At 48.5% G+C, this 19,982-nt stretch overlaps 1 protein-coding gene across 1 annotated transcript in view; it reads right to left on the bottom strand.

Moving 5' to 3' along the window:
- Positions 1–19,982, bottom strand: part of ZMIZ2 (zinc finger MIZ-type containing 2) — a 106,758-nt gene that overhangs the window by 32,965 nt on the left and 53,811 nt on the right. Inside the window, exons 2-3 of the mRNA XM_081171628.1 lie at positions 1,761–1,907; positions 1,116–1,230 (exon numbers count right to left, since the gene is read on the bottom strand). Coding sequence (XP_081027754.1) covers positions 1,116–1,230; positions 1,761–1,810 — 165 coding nt within the window. The 5' untranslated portion in view covers positions 1,811–1,907. The remainder of the gene's footprint in view (positions 1–1,115; positions 1,231–1,760; positions 1,908–19,982) is intronic.

Raw genomic sequence — 19,982 nt, 5'->3', positions numbered from 1 at the left:
TATAAGGCAGTATTCTATCATCTATCTAGCTAGCTAGCTAGCTATCATTAGTTTAACTAGGCAGTTTTGATGGCAGTGTAGTCTTGTAGGGCAGGGCTGGCGAACCTCTGGCCCTCCAAGCCTCTCTGTCTGGCCCTTGAGACTCACCTCAGGCCACACCCCCTCTCCTCAGGCCACACCCTCTTTTGCCTGCATGGAATGCACCCTTCAACTCTGATAAGGACACTCACTTGTCTGGAAGGTGAAATCTGCATTCATTGCTCTGCCCATTTTAGCTTCTGCCCTCCCATGTGCCCCCCCCCAAGAAGTTTTCCTGGAAGGGAATGCAGTCCTTGGAGTGGGGTAAAAAAGTTTCCTCGCCCATTTTAGGGACTGGCAGTGGCGTAGCGTGGGGGGTGCCAGGGGTGCCGGCCGCACCGGGCGCAACATTTGGGGGGGGCGCTTGGCCGGCCCTCCTCGAGGAAGCAGGAACCCCACTGTCCTCGGACCTCCTCCGAAGGCTGGCGGTGGGGCGGAGAGACCTCCTCCCCGCGCCAGCCTTCGGATGGCTGCTCCGAAGCCTGGCGGTGGGGCGGAGAGACCTTCTCCCCGCGCCAGCCTTCGGATGGCTGCTCTGAAGCCTGGCAGTGGGGTGGAGAGACCTCCTCCCCGCGCCAGCCTTCGGAAGGCTGCTCCGAAGCCTGGCGGTGGGGCAGAGAGACCTTCTCCCCGCGCCAGCCTTCGGAAGGCTGCTCCGAAGCCTGGCGGTGGGGCAGAGAGACCTTCTCCCCGCGCCAGCCTTCGGAAGGCTGCTCCGAAGCCTGGCGGTGGGGCAGAGAGACCTTCTCCCCGCGCCAGCCTTCGGAAGGCTGTCCTGAAGACTTGTGGTGGGAGCAGTGGCGTAGCGTGGGGGTGCAGGGGGGCCTGCTGCACCTGGCGCAACATCTGGGGGGCGCGGAAGAGACTCGAGTGCTAAAATCCACGGGTTAGGGGGCACAAATTACTTGCCTTGCCCCGGGTGCTGAGAACCCACGCTACGCCACTGGGGACTGGTTACCAAGATGGCCGAAAACACGCAGCCCAGACACCCCACTTCCCCGCCCCACCCCACCATTTCGGAAGAATGCGGAAGGTACCTGACTCTGGGATGTGTTGCTGACTCCCCACACTGTGGTTACCACTGAGAGGGATCCCGCAGGCTGATTGGTATTCTGTTGCCAAGGAACTGACTCGTAGGCATATGAACCATCACTAGGAAAAGCAACAAACAATGCACAAGGTTTTAATTAGGAGCCTTTGGGGAAGTGGCAGAAAAGCCTGGCAGGAGGCAGGTGGGGATTGCTGGACCACAGGAAGAGCGGGTAAGCGGCCCAAAGCAGAGCAGGAAGACGCAGGACTGGTGCTTACGCAGGAGGGGGGAACAAAAGAGTGAATGCACATGCGCCTGTTGATCGCTCAGAGGCTACAACATAAATGGGTGTGCACTATGTTAGGTAAAGTGAACCTCCATGTTCAGGTGCAACGTATCTTCAAAATTCCGATTGTCAGAGGGCAAGGGCTCTTGTTTTCACTTCCAGATATCAAGGGTTGAAATCACAAGACTTTCTCCATGCAAAGCCGGGGCTCTATCTCTGAGCTACATAGCATCTCAATCACCTATCCATTTCTGATGCCTCTTTGTTGTGCAGAATACACCCAGCTCCGTTTATTCCCAAGGGTAAGACAGAGAGAGAGGTGGATGAAGGAATGCGGACTTGTGTGGCCAGCTTGGCCATACGTACCCATGTGGGGTGGGCGGGAGCGATGGTTTCATTGGGTTCATTGAATTCATTGGCTACAGAAAGGCGACGGGGTTGGGAGTAGGATCTTCCAAGGAAACACCAATGCGAGGAGCAAGTAGCCTCTTCAGTGTCACGGCTCTAGTTGGGCTATTGAGAAACAGAGAAAGAGAGAGATTAAAACCATGTTCTCCCAGACAGCATGCAACAGGAATCGGGCTAAGCTTGGTGGCTGGAACACTCTCAGGTCAGGGCAAGCTGACCCACAGTAATGAATCAAAAGGTGTTCCTCAAGGCAATTGAGCTTGTCTTGCCTGAAGAACTAGTGAGGAAAGCCTAGGACAGAGACTTAGATCAGGTTGATGTTCCACACGAAATCCACTTTACGTCTCAGCCCTCGGTCTTTCAAGAAGCAAAACATACATAGGGACAGAGGGAGCTGCCTCATGCTGAGTCAGAACATTGGTCCATCTAGTTTAGAATTGACCAGGCAGGAGTCTCTCCCAGTGCTTCCTGGAGATGTTAGGGACAGAACCTGGGACCTTCTCTTCACAAGGCAGACGATCTGCCCTTCACACAGTGACATATACACAAGGCACCGCCAGCTGCTTCCCAAAGCAACCCACCAGGGTGTCCTATATCTCTGCCCAGCAGAGAGGGAAAGAGAGACTGTTCCTAGGTCATTCAGCGTGTTTCATGTGAGCCCAAGTTTACCTCTAAGTCCAGTGTTTCTCAAGCTTGGGTCCCCCAGCATCCCTAGCTAGCAGAACCAGAGGTCAGGGATGATGGGAGCTGTTGTCCAACAACAGCTGGAGACCCAAGTCTGAGAAACACTGCCTTAGTCTGAGGCTACATCCACACCACATATTGAAAGTACTATGGTGCTACTTTAAACAGTCATGACGTCCCCCAAAGAGTGCTGAGAATTGTTAGGAGGCCCCTCTTTCCCCTAAAGGTAAAGGGACCCCTGACCATTAGGTCCAGTCGTGGCCGACTCTGGGGTTGTGGCGCTCATCTCGCTTTATTGGCCGAGGGAGCCGGCGTACAGCATGTGGCCAGCATGACTAAGCCGCTCCTGCCTAACCAGAGCAGCGCACGGAAATGCCGTTTACCTTCCTGCCAGAGCAGTACCTCTTTATCTACTTGCACTTTGACGTGCTTTCGAACTGCTAGGTTGGCAGGAGCAGGGACCGAGCAACAGGAGCTCACTCCGTCGCGGGGGTTCAAACTGGCAACCTTCTGATCGGCAAGTCCTAGGCTCTGTGGTTTGGACCACAGCGCCACCCGCATCCCCCTCTTTCCCTTACAGAGTTACAATTGCTACAGCTCCCTGCAAAGAGGGATTGATTCTTAAACCAACTCTGCAATTGTAGCTCTGTGCCTTGGGTGCACAGAGGACTTCTCCGGACATAATTTTTATTGCACATTCATGATGATTTGTGCTCAGGAAGCTATCAGTGTTGTGACATGTGATCCCACGTTGAAGACTGTGTGTGTCTGCCAAAGTTGGGGGGGGGCAGCCACACTGCTTCATCCATGTTGAAATCCCATAATTTCTCACACGTTCTGGTTTATCTTTGGGCCCCTTGTTGTTGTGCTCATAGGAGCCAACTCTTCGGCCCCCCATACAATATTTTAGGGGTCTGGGGACCCTCTAAAGTGGATGGACATTCAAAAGGGTTAGGGTTACGTGATCGATTACACAGGGTGGGGCTTACCTGGGCCCCCCAGTATTTTGTTCACATTTGCACCCCTCGTTGTCCTCTTATCTCATGTTTCTTTTTTGTGAACTGCCCTGAGATCTTTTTGAAGAGTGGCATATAAATCCAACAAATAAATAAAAAAACACAAAATGCAATGTTGTCGTGCCGTAGGATATGGCTTTAAATATATAGTGCCGATGGGGCCTAAGTCCTTGAGGTGCCATGAGACTGCAAGAGACTTTGCTGCAAGAGACTAACATGGCTGCCTCTCTGGAAATAAGGTACGGACAAGCACTGCCTCCATGATACAGCCGAGAGATGCCTTGTGTCCTTATGTACACTCTTATCCTCAGACAGCCAAGGCCACAAGTGGGTGGCAAAACCTGGTGTCCTCTCCCCGTAGATGCCTTTTAGCCTTTTCGTTCCAGATCAGGAGAAGTCTCTCCACCTTAGATAGCAGGTCACTTGATTTCTGTGCTGGACAGGTAAACCGCCAGCCAGCCAATGGGAGTTTTGCACCCTCCCCAATGACATCCCCCCCCCCAGCTTGCTCCCAGTTTTCCGGAGGGGAAGTGGTCGCATTTGTTCAGCAGAGGCTTTTCGCTCTGACTACGTCAACTTTATACAGCGGCCAGAAGGAACTTGGCGTACTGCCCAGATATGGCAAAACAAGGTCCTGGCAGGCGCGGACTGGAGGGCTGGCCTAGTTACACCAGATTAACTCTCTGCTGTCCGCACAGCATCCAGACAGACGCAACTCTGAGCCGGCCAAGGCAGCACGCCGGCCAGCCACACGCTGCCTCTGTCCTGTGAACACGGCCAGCCCCATCACGACCCTTGCTGCTCGGGAAACGGAACCGGGCGTGTGTTACTTCCTTCGTTTCGCCCTGCGAAGCAGCTTGCCCTTTTACAGAACACGGGGGCAGTGGGTGGCTACCTTTTAGAGGGACAGGGTGACCCGTAACCAAGCGAGGCAGCACGTGTTTTTGGAGGCAGCGAGTCCCCAGTTCCAACTCCTGAATCCGCAGCTGAAAAGGATCTCTGCCAGGAGACCTTGAAGAAACACAGCCAGCCCGCTGGGACACTTCCCAGCTTTAGCAAAGGTTTCTTTTGAGCAGGGAGTTCAGGCGACTTTGGCTTTTCGAGAGCATTCAATCCGAATTTGCGAGGTACTGGTGAAACAATGCAATCGCTCCCCCCAAACTTCCCAGTGCGGGTTCTCCATCACTTTCCGTATCCAAATCTTGGGGGAAGCAGGTTTGCTGTGCAAGAGTCCTCCAACTCAGCTTGAATTGCACAACCTGAATTTATTGGTGTGTGGCTGAATCCCAACTGAAAACAGCCCCCGTCTGGAAGCAAGCAGAATAGACTAGGATGCAGAGGCTAACAGTATAAGCTTTACAGCCTGCTTGAAGTCATGCTGGGTACAAGCCCCCACCCTTCTCAGTCCTGAATATGTGGAGGATGATTGTGGTAATAAGGTAAAAACACTAGGGCTTGCCGATCAGGTTGGCGGTTTGAATCCCCGCGACAGGGTGAGCTCCCGTTGCTCGGTCCCTGCTCATGCCATCCTAATTTGAAAGCACGACAAAGTGCAAGTAGATAAATAGGTACCACTCCGGTGGGAAGGTAAACGGCATTTCCGTGCACTGCTCTGGTTCGCCAGAAGCGGCTTCGTCATGCTGGCCACATGACCCGGAAGCTGTACGCTGGCTCCCTCAGCCAATAAAGTGAGATGAGCGCTGCAACCCCAGAGTCGGCCACAACTGGACGTAATGGTCAGGGATCCCTTTACCTTTATGTCGAGGGCAGGGAACCTGTGGTTCTGCAGATGCTACTGGACCACAACCCTGACCATTGGCTAAGTTGGCTAGGGCTGAAGAGAAATGGAGTCCAACAACCTCTGGTGGACCACAGGTTCCCCCAATCATTCTGGGATGCGCAGAAGCATCCTTTTCTTCATTGCTTCACAGGATCCCACAAACCCTCGTGGGCAAACTTTCAAGGGCCACACACCCATGGCGGGCACAGCCAGGAGCAAAAAGCAGACGTGGCGCCACAAACGCAACCTCCCTGTCTTTGTACAGATGGCTACCTTCGATCTGTGCTAGCCACACGTCTCTGTCCAGGCTAGTTAAGAGGCATCATCACAGTTCAAGGTCCCTTTCCCGCCAAGCAAAAGCACGCCAGGAGTGGAGCACAGCTACTAAGGAGCGTAATCCGGGAAGGAGAGCAGCCTGGGCAGAGTCCCAAGGTCTACAGCAGGGTTTCCCAAACTTGGGTCTCCAGCTGGTTTTGGACTACAACTCCCATCATCCCTAGCTAGCAGGGCCAGTGGTCATGGATGATGGGAACTGTAGTCCACAAACAGCTGGAGACCCAAGTTTGGGAAACCCTGGTTAAGATAAAGAGAGCTGGAGCTCAGCCTAGATGCTCCAGGGGTTGGCTGCGGGGCCCACCCAACTGAGGTATGGGCTTCAGTGGGCTCCCAACCATGCTGAGTTCTCATACCAGCCCTGTTCATGTGCTAAAATCTTTGCTCTGCACATGGGAAAGGGAGGCACCCCACCCACCGGGTGACTTCCTTGAGGTCAGCCATACAGGAGAGTCAAAATGAAGGGGAGACTCAATTCTGGACAGCGTCCCGGCCTAGCTCAGCTTATTTTTCCCTCTTTGCCTGTAGGTTTTAGGCTATGGGAATGTATTGTTGGGACTGCTGAGAGAGATACGAAAGCATGTTTGGCAAGAACCGCTCCAGCAAGGTTTTAAGGATCCTGTTCTGAAGGAAGAAAAGGTAGGTGTGGGGAGCCTGAGGGAATCAAGCGCCCTCAGCTAGGAGCTGGGAATCTCTTGCCTGCACCCCACATTTTCTAGGTCATGGGAGTGAAGAGGAGGGTTGGCAAAGTCAAAAAAGCCACCTCTGCTCCTACGGGGCTGGTTGTTGACACCTGTCCCAGGATAGGGCCAATTACAGAGCCTATTCCCAGCTGCCTCTCTTTTTTGGGGGGGGGGACCAAAAGCAGAGGCAGCTTTTCGTTTGGGGACCAAACCAAAGGGAGAAACTGCCACCTCTGGCTGCTTCTCACTATTCGTTCCACCAGAGAGAGATGGAGAACCAACCAGGAAAGCGTTCTGCGCTCCCGATGGTGTTCTCCAGCCACTGATGTTCTGGGATCTTCTGAGCATACGCCTTTCCTGGGGCAGGGAAGGAAGTTTCCACCAGCAAAGGGAGCAGGGAGAGAGAGAGGAGTGGGGACATTCCATTCCACCATCTGCTGGGTGAAAGAGGAGTCAGTGGAATCAGACTGAGAGCCAGGGAGGGGGAAAGGGTTGGGAGCAGGCCCAGCAACAGGCCCCTCATTTACTCATGCATTTGAGGCAGGGGAGGCGAGGGAGGCCTGCCCCAGGAACCCTGCCAAGCTAACCTCTCTCTCTCCCTCCCCCCCCTCTTGGCTCTTAGGAGAAGGGCAAAAACACTTTTATTTCTTCTGCTTTCGAGGGGGCTGGCTAATTGCTAATATTGTTAAGACCGGGTACTGTCTCCACGCTCCCCCGGCTGACTTTTGGGGGGGTTTTGTCTGGTGGTTTTTTCGTTTGATGTTTTAATTGGATGCTTTTAAATGGCCTTAAGTGGCTCTGATTGCTATTTTATGTGAGCTGCTGTGATTAAAAAAAAAAAGGCAGGTTAAAAAAACCAAAAACATACCAACAAAATAAATGATTTTCAGGGGTATGAAAAGGTAGGAATGGGGGGGGGGGAGAATGCAAACTGAACAGGGGTCCCCATCTGCATTTGGAGCTTTTCGGGGGTGCAGGCTGCAGCAGATACAGTGGTACCTCAGGTTAAGTGCTTAATTCGTTCCGGAGGTCTGTTCTTAACCTGAAGCACCACTTTAGCTAATGGGGCCTCCTGCTGCCACCGCGTCGCCGGAGCCCAATTTCTGTACTTATCCTGAAGCACTATTTCTGGGTTAGCGGAGTGTGTAACCAGAAGCGTACATAACCTGAAGCGTATATAACCCAAGGTACCACTGTATCTGTTGGCGGGATAGATCTCATTTATTGTGTCAGCAAATCACTTACAATGGGTAAAGGGAATAGGAGAGTTAAGCACTACAGTATCCAGATACAAAAGTGAACAGGGGTGCTCTTGCAACTTTAATTATCAGGGAACAGACACAATTCTTTCTTCTTCACAGCAATTAAAGGTGCAGAAGCCCAGTTCTCTTTTTCACCTATAGAGCATTGAAAGACACCCCCACTCTCTATGAACAGTAAATTACACTGTATATATCCACTGAAGTTCTTTGAAAAAAGAGGTAAAACATGAGACATACAACAGTTATACAAACAATGGAAAGGGGCAGCTAAAATATATAAATCACACCAGAATTAAAACTGCATTCTCATTACCCAACACACACAAACACGCATTATCTCAAAACGGCTGCCCGTACTCCGTACATTATGATAGGGTGCCTTTTCCCTGAGGAAGAAATCCCACACAATTCAAGAGAACTGTGCATTCACACACTGTGGCAAGCCCCAGTCAATGGTTTCCCATGAACTCACAAATCACACCTGCTTCCCTTCCCCTGGTTTAGTGTTAATATCAAAACGGGGTAATTGTGATTTGTTCCTCTCAAACAAACAATGATTGGGAAGCGAAGAACGAACCTTGGTTTTATAAAACCATGGTCCTGGAGCAAAACACCAACACTAACCCTGATTTGGATGTGGAACATAGGCTGCTGCTCCAGCTTGCAACCACGGAGGAGTGAGCTATCTGTTCTTGGTAAGCTATTATAGGCTTACAGTGTTGTGTTTTCCAAATGTTTTGTTGCAAGTAAACTGTGACTCCCAAAACTGTGCCACTGAATTGAGAAACAAGCATTCTCATAACAGGGTTACAAGCCTCAAACACACAACTAGCCAGACAGGGAAGCTAACCCTTTCATTAGTTTGTTAAAAAATAATAATAAAAAAACACCTCCCATGTGCGCATGTATTAGGGAATGTGTTGTTGCAACATGAGAATTATCCCTATTGACAAAATGCACCTAAAAGCTCTCATAAGCCTATGATTTCAAAGAAGCTTGGAAAAGTGACTTTGAAGAGGAAAATGCTACAAAGGGAGAGGGGCAGCTAAGATGGCCTAATTCAGACACAGTTCTAAATCTTACATTCATAATGGGGACCGAGCAATAAAGAGACTACTCTGGGCTTAGTTTCAGGAATTACTTTTCAACGGAACATTTGGAGAGCAGAATGTTTTTGTTTTGCAGGGTCAGTTCAGCTGAATTGGTTGTTTGTTTTAGGGAAAGGGGAGAGGAGGTTTTTCTGCCAATGTTGGCGGTGTTTGTTTTGAGTGACAGAATCAAACTTCAATTCTGGCATGTTTCATACGACTGCTGCCCTTTTCCATAGTTTGTAGTATTATTGTTCGCTAGTATTTGTAGTATTGTAGTATTATTGTTGTAGTAGTATTATTGTTCGCTACACACTTTTGCCTCTTTATGCACACTTTATCAACAATCTATTTCAACCGCTAGGCATCTCTTATAAACGTACAATGCCCCTGGTGTAGATTCTGACTGAAATGCGCCGAGCCTAATAAAATCAGGATTTTGTACATCTAGACTTCCTTTCCTCTTGCTTTTGCAGTAAATTATGGGATGTCAGCTCTATGTATCTGGAGGATTGCAATTAAAGTGCATATTCACACATGCTTTATTAAGAAAGAAATGCTTAACCAGCAATGCAGATGAAGCAGAGAGTGTGTGCAGGACAGTGACTCTTAGATATATGGAGGGGGGAAAAATTTACAAAACTGAAGGGCTCCATCTACACTATACATTTAAAGCAGTATTATACCATTTAAAACAGTTGTGGGTTTTCCCCAAAATAATTTTGGGAACTGTAGTTCGTTAAGCATACTGAGGCCAAGGAACAAAGAATCTGAGCTCTCCAGATGTTGCTGGGATCCCAAGGTCCTTCAGCCCAGGCAGGAATGGTACGAGTTGAAGTCAGACAACATGTGGAGGACCGCAAATTGCCTATTCCTGAATCCGAGGGTACCATATTTTTTGCTCTAGAAGACTCTCTTTTTCCCTCCTAAAAAGTAAGGGGAAATGTGTGTGCGTCTTATGGAGCAAATGCAGGCTGCGCGGCTATCCCAGAAGCCAGAACAGCAAGAGGGATTGCTGCTTTCACTGCGCAGCGATCCCTCTTGCTGTTCTGGCTTCTGAGATTCAGAATATTTTTTTCTTGTTTTCCTCCTCCAAAAACTAGGTGCGTCTTGTGGTCTGGTGCGTCTTATAGAGCGAAAAATACGGTGCTTTCCAGCAGTTGTGCCTGAGGCATTTTGCAAGAACACTATGTAGTGCTTCTGCTATTGGGTGGTGGGGAGAGGAGAAAATCTACCAGCCTACATTGTAATTTGCCATTCACTGGCTTGCCTGTGGCTAGTATACTTGCTAATACTTAAGCAACAACCGCCGCCAACCAATTCCTTAATCCACAGATTTAACCCATAGACAGGTAATAATAACACAACTCCTTGGCACGAGAAAGTTCATCTGCTGATTCCTGCAGAACAATTGCGGTTAAAAGTCAAGCTGCCAGGTTTTTTTCTTCTGATCAGTTGGCAACCCCATCCCCAGCAACTGCATGCCAAAATAGTGGCTGGCTCTATCTCCTAGAATTGTAAAGAAAGGGGTGGGAAAACCCCTATGTGCTTCTTGGAGGAAGAACGAGGTAATAACCCAATAAATCAATGATAAGTGTTTTTTGTATTTCCGTTTCACAAAAATAATTAAAATAAAAACTACAAGCTTTCAGACTAAAATGATGGGAAACAGTTAAGCTACAGTTCAAGAGTTCCCATCCCATGTGTATCTTGCATTTATTGAGTGTTTTGCCAGTTAATTGATAAATGCAAGATACACATGTGCCAGAGCCTGTCCCTCATCAGCTAATGGATATGGAAGGAGACGAAAGCGCTTGCCTCGCGCGTCTACAGTGGTGACAATTGTCACCATGGTGCTGTCATGCCCAAAAAGTGGGGGGGGGGGCTGGACCAGGCTCATTGCACACAAAAGCATGTGCTCCATCGAAGAGATACAGCCAGTACTTTTTTTGGGGGGGTGCGCAGGGGTACGCATATCCCTAGACATTTTGTGAATTTTTGTGCTTTTGTCCATTTGCTGTATTTATTTTCCCCGATTTGAACTATAAAATGGTGATTTTCTTGAGTCAAAATGAGAGTACGCCTAAACATTTTTTTTAGGAAAAAAGCACTGGATGCAGCCGTTTCCCTAATGTACCCTATGGAACAGGTGTGTTGAAAAACCTCTGGCTGTCCTGATGCTGCTGAACTACAACTCCCAACAGAAAGAAAGAAAAGGGATAGCCTCACTCACTTTTAGCTCACCACTGCTAGTGTGCGGCCCCCAACAGGTGATTCCCAAGGGAATGTGGCCCTCAACAGACTATCCCTGCTCTACAAGACTGGAGGATGCACAAGCACTGGAAACAGTGCAATAGTAATGAACCAAAACTGCATTTACATAATTGGAGGCAGATTATATATATTGGCTTACCCCCCTCTTCAAAAAGCCACTCACTCCGGTAAAAAGCTATACAACCACATGCCTACAAGATGGGCATCAAGGGAAATGTCTGCTTTGCTGTGCTTTGTACGAGATGAAAGTTGAGTTTTCATGATGCTTCACAAGGCTTTTTCATCATGATTAAAAAAACAACCCCATTGCTTCTGCAAATTCTTTCACAAACCAATCAAGCGCACGGAGGCTCCAGCTCCTAAGTGGTTTCAAGATGAATTGGCCATCTTAACTAGCTGTGCAAAGTTGCTGAGAAAAAGTCAGGCCTTTCTGATTCTCCCCACCCGTCCTGAAAATAAGAGGCAGTTAGAAAAATAAGTCTACTCCCTTCCTCCGCTGCCCAAACACACTTCCTGCCCTAAAAACCGTAATCCTAGACCATGACAAGAAAGGCTGCCGCTTAAGAAGTTGTGCACGTTTAGAAAGGAAACGGTAAAGTGGAAAGCTTTGCTATCCACATTTTAATAAAAGCAGAAACTGAAAACCAGAAGTATGGATGTGGCAGATCCCCTCGTTGGTTTAAGATATTTACCGTATTTTTCGCTCTATAACATGCACCCGACCATAACACGCATGTAGTTTTTAGAGGAGGAAAATCTGTAGGCATGCCACCCGTAGGCATTCCCTCCATAACACGCACAGACATTTCCCCTTACTTTTTAGGAGGAAAAAAGTGAGTGTTATGGTGCAAAAAATACGGTATATGTTGCTTCATGATTCACATTTCTAAGCGGTGTGCGTAAAAACAATCCATATGAAATGGGACAACGAAACAATAAAAATTATCATAGTACAATACTCTAGCTTGAAATGCCTGAACAAGGAAGATTTGGCCATGCCTCTAAACTTCTGCAGGGAGGGTACTTGTCTAATCTCAGGTGGGAAGGAGTTCCACAGGTAAGGCTTAGATTTGCACTAAAACACAACTTGCTATGACTCACACACTGTGGTGCTTGTGGGCTCTCAGGGTGACCAAGGTAACCCTGCCGCTATTAGACTAAACTCAGTATTAAAAATGTTGAGTGGTACATAAACGTTAATCTCAGTTTGCCTCCACACCGCACATTGCAAGCGCTCTTAAACCATGTTAACAGTCACGGCATCGCAATGTCCCTCAAAGAATTCTGCTGACTGCAGGGTGCTGACCTCGCAGAGCTACAATCCCCAGCATCCTTAACAAACTACAGTTCCCGGGTGTTCTCCATGTGCTTAATCTGGAGGATTTGCTTTACCCTTGTTGGGCCGAGTTCTTCTCCTCCCTCCCAGTGCTGTCTTGAGAGTTCCCTCAACCACCCTGAACCAATTTTGGCGGAGACAGAGAGGGGATGCCCCCGTTGCACAAGCAGAAGTCCTTGTGCGCGGCTTCCGCTGACAGGCCCCATTAGCGGAAACCCACCCAGAAGCCAAAGCTTGGCTCACATTAAAAACTGCATCACTGACAAATGGTCTTTTCCCTTCTTGGAGGAAAAGATCAGACACAGTACACTGAAGCAGCCATGTCACGTCAGGAATAAAGCTCAGATAAGATTCTTTTCCAGGTAGAGACTGGCTTAATCCTAGGGGGGGAAGAGCCAATACAGAGCTAATTGGAGACAAATATTTCTCCAGTCCAAAGTGTAGCACAGCTGTTTATAACCCGAGCTGAGCAACTCTGCGCTCTAAATCTGGCACCCTTTCCATTTAGCTTAATTTAACTAAATGAAACTTTTGTTTTTGTTTTGCTGCTTTTCGGGTGGAACTGACGTTCCTTTGGTTGGGGTGGGGTGGGGAAACCTAGCCTTTACTTCTAAAAGAAAACAGGAAAACCCCTGCCAATATGAACAGAAACCTTAAGACCAATTTTGAAAACCAGAAGTGGGTCCTCCTTTACTGGCACTGTGATATAAATGAGGGCGCAACCCAACCCTCCGCCCAGGGAAAATGGATGGCTCCTTTTGACTGAAGCAAGAGGGGTGGTTTGTATGAAAATGGTATTCTGGTGAGAGCAGAGATAGGAAGCCCCCAGTTTGGCAGGTCTCCCAATTTTCACCCTCCTCCCCAGGCCCACCACACACTAGAACAGAGGTCAGCAAACTTTTTCAGCAGGGGGCCGGTTCATAGCTGTCAACTTTCCCCTTTTTTAAAGGGAAATTCCCTTATTCCGAATAGGATTCCTCGCAAGAAAAGGGAAAAGTTGACAGCTATGGGCCGGTCCACTGTCCCTCAGAGCTTGGGGAGGGGCGTGGGGCTGGAATATATTTTTTTGGGGAAATGAACGAATTCCTATGCCCCACAAATAACCCAAAGATGGATTTTAAATAAAAGCACACATTCTACTCATGTAAAACATGCTGGTCTCTGGACTGTCCGGGGCCGGATTTAGAAGGCAATTGGGCCAGATCCGGCCCCTAGTTTGCCTACCCACGCACTAGAACAAGGAAGAAAGCCCCTACTCATGGTCCAGAAAATAGCCCTCACCTGATCGGATCAAATCAAATGAACTGCCAAGGATGCTCAGCTAACTCACCCGGCAGACGCACAACATATATTCAAAGCACATCCAATACACCTGTAATTTACCGCAAAGATTTCTAGGAACTGTAGTTTGTTAAGGTGACTCGAAATTGCAGCTGTGAGGAGGAAACTACAATTCCCAAGGTTCAGGAGTGGGGGCATCACTTGCGGATCAGAACTTAAAAGCAAGGCAGGGCGCACATCTTTTCCCTAGATGCTTCTCTTATGGGCACAGGGCAACGTAGCAAGATGAACTAGACAGAACCAAAGACAGAACTCTTGCACCTTTGTGCAGAAAGTGTGTCTTGCGGGGAGGAGAAAGAGGGCGCATTTGCTCCAATGTGATAAAAGCCGTCGGTAGTAAAATTAACTCCTTTTCTGTTTTTAAGTCTTTTATTTTTTTAATGCACAACTATTGCATAGGAGGGGGCAAATCCTCTCTTGCAAGAATGGTCACCCTGCCGAGAAGGTGGAGCAGCTCTCCACAGCAACAGTGACACAGTGTCATCGCATTACTGCACCCGCTCCCCCTCGCCGGCTGCCCAGGCCCCAGCGCCGTCAGGAGGACTCTGGAACAGCACGTCCCGCTCGATCTGCTCAGCTGCCTGTAGCTGCAGGGAGCCAGCCAGCAGCCGACCACAAGGAAGAAGCAGCACCCAGGAGTGCCCGGCTCTCGCCCCCCCCCAACACACACCGTCCCCTCCCACCGCCCAGTGTCCAATGCACAAGGAGGCAGCGAGCCCTGGAGCAGGCAGAGCAGGAGAGGACTGCTGTAGGAAAACACAGCTTGCCTCTCCCCTGACCCTGACATTCCAGGAAAAGAAGGAGCGAGAGATACACAGCCAAACAGAGAAGAGAGAAAGCAAAGCGAGGGCTTCCTGGATCATCTCCCAGGCCAATCCTCCCGGCTGGTGTGGGTTTCCCCCAGCCCTCGGTACTGAAATATAATCCCAAATCCCTCCACGACCAACATCCACTATTGTTGTGTATGGTTTGTTTGTTTTAATCCTAAAACAAAAGAAAACGCAATTCTGTTTCACCCATCTTGCGGTTTTCAAATTCATCTCCAGCTTTGCTAATAAAAAACGACGGCACACGACTGTTGTGGTGTTTGGTTTGGTTTAAGTCTGCCCTGTGCCTTACAAGGGACTGGAGGATTTTGGTTACAGCTAGAACTGGAAAGCTACTGGATTGAATATTTCCAAAGGACATTGTGTCTTTTTCTCTCAGCATGCACCGTTGCACCATGGGATCTTGTTATGACCTCCACCTCTCCACTCTATCTAGTATAGCTAACAACACAATGCTAACAACACAACAACTCCCAATGCATGTTTACTCAGAAGTAAGCACCGCTGAGTTCAATGGAGAAGCTTACTTTCAATTCAGCGTGCACAGGATCAAAACCTTAGACCAAAATCATTTGCACACTGCTAAAGTGGTATCATGGTGCTTTAAATGTTTTGTGCAGTTGGGGGCTTGGTAGTGTCACCCCTGATTTACCTAGAAGGGGATTAATCATGCAAGGAAACTGTGATAATAAAGAGATGCTGTAATGATGGGTGTCGCTAGCAACTCAAATCAATTTTTCTCCTTTCTCTGATCTCTTGGGAGGCCATCTACTCAGTGTCTTCTGCTTAGTCAAGGATCTTGCAACTACAGCATCTGACAGACGGCCACCCAGACTCTGAACAAGCATTTCCAGCAAAGGTGATTCCACTGTCAGACAGTTCCTGCTGTTAGGAAGTTTAATGACAAGTTGAAATCTGCTTCCCTGAGATTTCCACCCATTGGATCCCACCTTGCTCTCATTGTAAACCTAAGAATCGCCTTGCAAAAACAACCACCAGGCTACAGACAGGTCTACAGTCAGACAGCAAGTTCACAACAGAGACTAAGACTCCAACTAGGGACTTCCCAATTCACAACTGATGGGAAGTGAAGGTGGAAAATAGGCCCTTTGAAGCCTTGGTGTCAAGGGGAACACAGAAAGCACAATAAGCTGACTATTTGTCCCTTTAGCCCAGAGGTGGGGGGACCTTTTCTGGCTGCTGGGCCAGATCATTATCTCCCCAACTATCACAGCTGGACAGAGTCACCCATCTGTCAATCACTTCAGGTGACATTGCACTTTGGAGCTACAAATGCTGGGACTTCAAAGTGCAGCATGGGGCTGTTTGAAAGCCCTTTTGCAAGCAGCCCTGTGCTGTTCTTTTACAGATATGAAAACTGGGGAAACTTCTTCCAGCTTCCCAGCAAAGGAACAATTGGGAGATGACTTTATGCTCTTGATTGTTCCTTCAAAGCTGCGTCAGCACCTGTCCCAAACCTGACTTCACATATGATGGGGGAAATAGTCGTGCAGATCAATCTGGGATCCCTGGTGGGCCATGTCTGGAGATCCCCTACCCCCAATGTGGTGTATTATTGTTTGCTGCTCTGACTAGAAGCGACCCCTCAGGCTCTAGGGCAGTAATGGGGAACCACCCCCAGATGTTGTTAAGACTCCACTACCCATCAAATCCAGCCAGCATGGCCAATGGTGAGGGAACTGTAATTCATCATTTGAAGGGACAGATTCTTCATCTCTGCTCTAAGGCCAGCCTTGTAAAAAAGCCCATGCAATGTCCAGCAGGGTCTCCTTGGGAAGATCATAAATGATCAGCCCGGCATGCATTGGGGGGAGGTGATCTGCTAGGCAATCTGGTCCCTGGTTGTATAGGGCTTTACATGTCAACAAGAAAATGTTGAATCTGGCAGTAGCAGAGGTCAGCAGCCGCCAGCGTAGATCTGTCAACACGTGGGTAATGTGTAAAGCTAGGTGTCCCACTAAGCACTCTAGCAGCTGTTTTTTGCATTAGCTACAGGAGGGATGCGGGTGGCGCTGTGGGTTAAACCACAGAGCCTAGGACTTGCCGATCAGAAGGTCGGCGGTTCAAATCCCCGCGACGGGGTGAGCTTCCGTTGCTCAGTCCCTGCTCCTGCCAACCTAGCAGTTCAAAAGCACGTTGAAGTGCAAGTAGATAAATAGGTATCTCTACAGCGGGAAGGTAAATGGCATTTCCATGAGCTGCTCTGGTTCGTCAGAAGCGGCTTAGTCATGCTGGCCACATGACCCGGAAGCTGTATGCCAGCTCCCTTGGCCAGTAAAGCAAGATGAGCGCTACGACCCCAGAGTCGGCCACAACTGGACCTAATGGTCAGGGGTCCCTTTATCTTTACAGCTTCTGAACAAGGTGCTAGGGTAGTTGGTGCACAACCTAATTCCTGGATCTGGAATCCACCTATCCATAAGGCAGGATTCAGTTGAAGTTTATCAGCCTCATCTTGCCCATGACTGCACCCAGACATCAGTCTGGCACATACACAGCATCTTCTGATTCAGATGCTACAGAGAACTGGAGCAGTCTAAGAAGAAACGCCAAGTCAGAGAGATCTTTCCTCTCATCTGCTACCTAAGAAATTTTTAACTGGAGGACTGAAATTGGCAACTTCTCTATAAAGCATAGCGGGCTCCACCACTGAGCTAGAATTACTTTGCAGATGCAGGCGGAGGACACGGCAACTGTACTTTTCAGCAACTCTGCAGAAGAGAGTGATTTCAGGTTGTGCAGTTTTTTCTCAACAAACCTACATCTGTCAAAATTAATCTCTTCTGCATAATTATTAATTACTGCTGGAGCCCACCCATCCTTTGCACCCGGTGTGGTATCTTAGTTTATCTGCAAGGTCCAGTCGTGACCGACTCTGGGGTTGCGGCACTCATCTCGCTTTATTGGCCGAGAGAGCCAGCGTACAGCTTCCAGGTCATGTGGCCAGCATGACTAAGCCGCTTCTGGCAAACCAGAGCAGCGCACAGAAACGCCGTTTACCTTCCCGCTGGAGTGGTACCTATTTATCTACTTGCATTTTAACGTGCTTTCGAACTGCTAGGTTGGCAGGAGCAGGGACCGAGCAACGGGAGCTCACCCCGTCGCAGAGATTCAAACCGCCAACCTTCTGATCAGCAAGTCCTAGGGCTCTGTGGTTTAACCCACTTGTACTACCAAACAGCTAATTCCAAAATATGGGGAAAATAGACATTAAAAGACTTGTGTAACTGCACTACTTAATGTGCTTAAGTACCTATTAATCCAAAATGTATATATATGCATGCCTTTTAAACATTGCTCACTGCCTAACAATGAAGCCTTGTAAGAAAAGAAAACTCTTTGCAGAGTGAGTGCTGTGGGCGGGCGTGTTTTACTTTTTACTTATTCTTACTGCATTTATTCCAGTTTCCCAGGTATTTCCACTGCAGAGACTCATGTCTATGTTGACATGAATAACTTAAATGTTGTCAAAGAGTAACTTAAAGAGCGTAGACAGCCATGCTGCTCCTTAAGTTGGTGATGTGATTGCAGGCAGTAAGGTTGTATGTAATTAACTTTTCCTCTGCTTAGACCCAATGAAATGAATGGACATGGCAAACTTAGGTCCACCAATTTTGATGGGTCTACTCTGAGTATTCATTGCATATTCATTTCAACAGGTCTATGGTAGGTATGATTAGAACAGGGGGTAAGCCATAGTATATATGTTAAGCTGGCCTAATCTAACTGGCCAGAAACTAGAAAAAGTATTTTGTGCTGTTTCTCTCAGGATTGCTAGCATCACAATTTGAGAACCTTTAAGAAACAGGTGGTTTCGTCAAGTGCCAATTCTTCTGCCACTGCAGTGCTGTTGATGCAAAAAGCCACATCTGGTGAAAATGCCCTCTTCCTAACAGCTTTGAAAGGCAATCCAAACCTACCATGGCCAGTGGACATCATCTCTAGGATCTTGAAAGCATGTTTACCCTGCTCTTCAGCCCAAAAGTTACAGATCAACAAAAGACAAGAGAGCTCAAGCCCTCAGGCTTTCAATCAAATGACACAAAAGGGGTGGGTGGAGAAAGGGAGAGCTAGGAAAACACAACAGGCAAGCTTCAAGACCCAGCTTTTTAAAGCTACAATTCTTATAAAGACCAAAAGGAATGGCAAAAGGGCAGGTAGTGTGAGGCTACTGCTAGGAGATAGCAGGAGAATTAAAATCTCAGCTTCCATTCTCTCCTTCTGCTGCAGCCTGAAGGGGTGACCTCTCCTGATCTCCAGTCCAAGCAACAGGTGACCTCTCCTTGCATCTCCACCCCCCCCCATTTTGCAACGAGAGTAAGCAACGAGAGTTTTTTTAAAAAATAAAAAACCCTAAGTGTGTATATATCCAGTTTTCATATGTAGTCCATAGGAATTGTACTTGCCTTTGCTTAGATTAGGGACGCGGGTGGCACTGTGGGTTAAACCACAGAGCCTAGGGATTGCCGATCAGAAGGTTGGCGGTTCGAATCCCCGCGACGGGGTGAGCTCCTGTTGTTCGGTCCCAGCTCCTGCCAACCTAGCAGATCGAAAGCACGTCCAAGTGCAAGTAGATAAATAGGTACCGCTCTGGCGGGAAGGTAAACGGCATTTCCGTGTGCTGCTCTGGTTTGCCAGAAGTGGCTTAGTCATGCTGGCCACATGACCCGGAAGCTGTCTGCGGACAAACGCCGGCTCCCTCAGTCTATAGAGCAAGATGAGTGCGCAACCCCAGAGTCGTCTGCGACTGGACCTAATGGTCAGGGGTACCTTTACCTTTACCTTGCTTAGATTAAATCTGGAAGTGACGTGGGAATGTGGTTATTTTGCTTATGCCATATTGGTGAATAACTGTAGCACGAAGCCACTGGTCCATCTAGCCTGGCCTTGTCTACTCTGACCGGCAGAACTTCTCCATGGCCTCCGGCAGAGAGGCGTTTTCCAGTCCTAGAGCTGAAGGTCCTTTTTTTGGCTGCACGTGTAGCAGACTGAACCAGGGATCTTCTGCAATGCAACTCAAGTGCTCAGCCCCTGAGCCAACGCACTCTACATGGGATACATAGGATGCTTTGAAATTCTTGCTTCATCATTACCTTGTGGCTTTAAATGGAAGATCATCCGTCCTTCCTAAACTGGATTCCCCAGCATTTGAAATTCACCAGGCGCATTTTGCTCCTGGCTACGGGCCACTTGTGACCAAGTGAAGATGCCCAGGTGCCAGGAATGCGCCTGATGTCTCCACCATCTGGAGGTGTACGCCTGGAGATCCTTGGATCCTGACTTTTTTCCTTACACTAGTAACACTTCCTGTAGAATTCTATCCGTGCTATTTCATCTGCACCATCAGAATGAATTTCAGGAACCAAAAAGTCGTATTGGAAAATAAGCCTTTTGAGTCGTCTGGCCCCAACATGGCAACTAGACATCCCGTTTTTGACGACGGTAACCCTGGATTAAGGAGTGATTTGGCGCCTAGCTTATATAGCATCTGAGTTTCTAACAGTGAGCGTGGCCCAAGGGTCAGGGATGATATTG

Source organism: Podarcis bocagei (assembly GCF_964188305.1).
Source record: "Podarcis bocagei genome assembly, chromosome: 15".
Lineage (NCBI taxonomy): Eukaryota > Metazoa > Chordata > Lepidosauria > Squamata > Lacertidae > Podarcis > Podarcis bocagei.
This window is presented reverse-complemented; position numbering and strand designations above follow the sequence as displayed.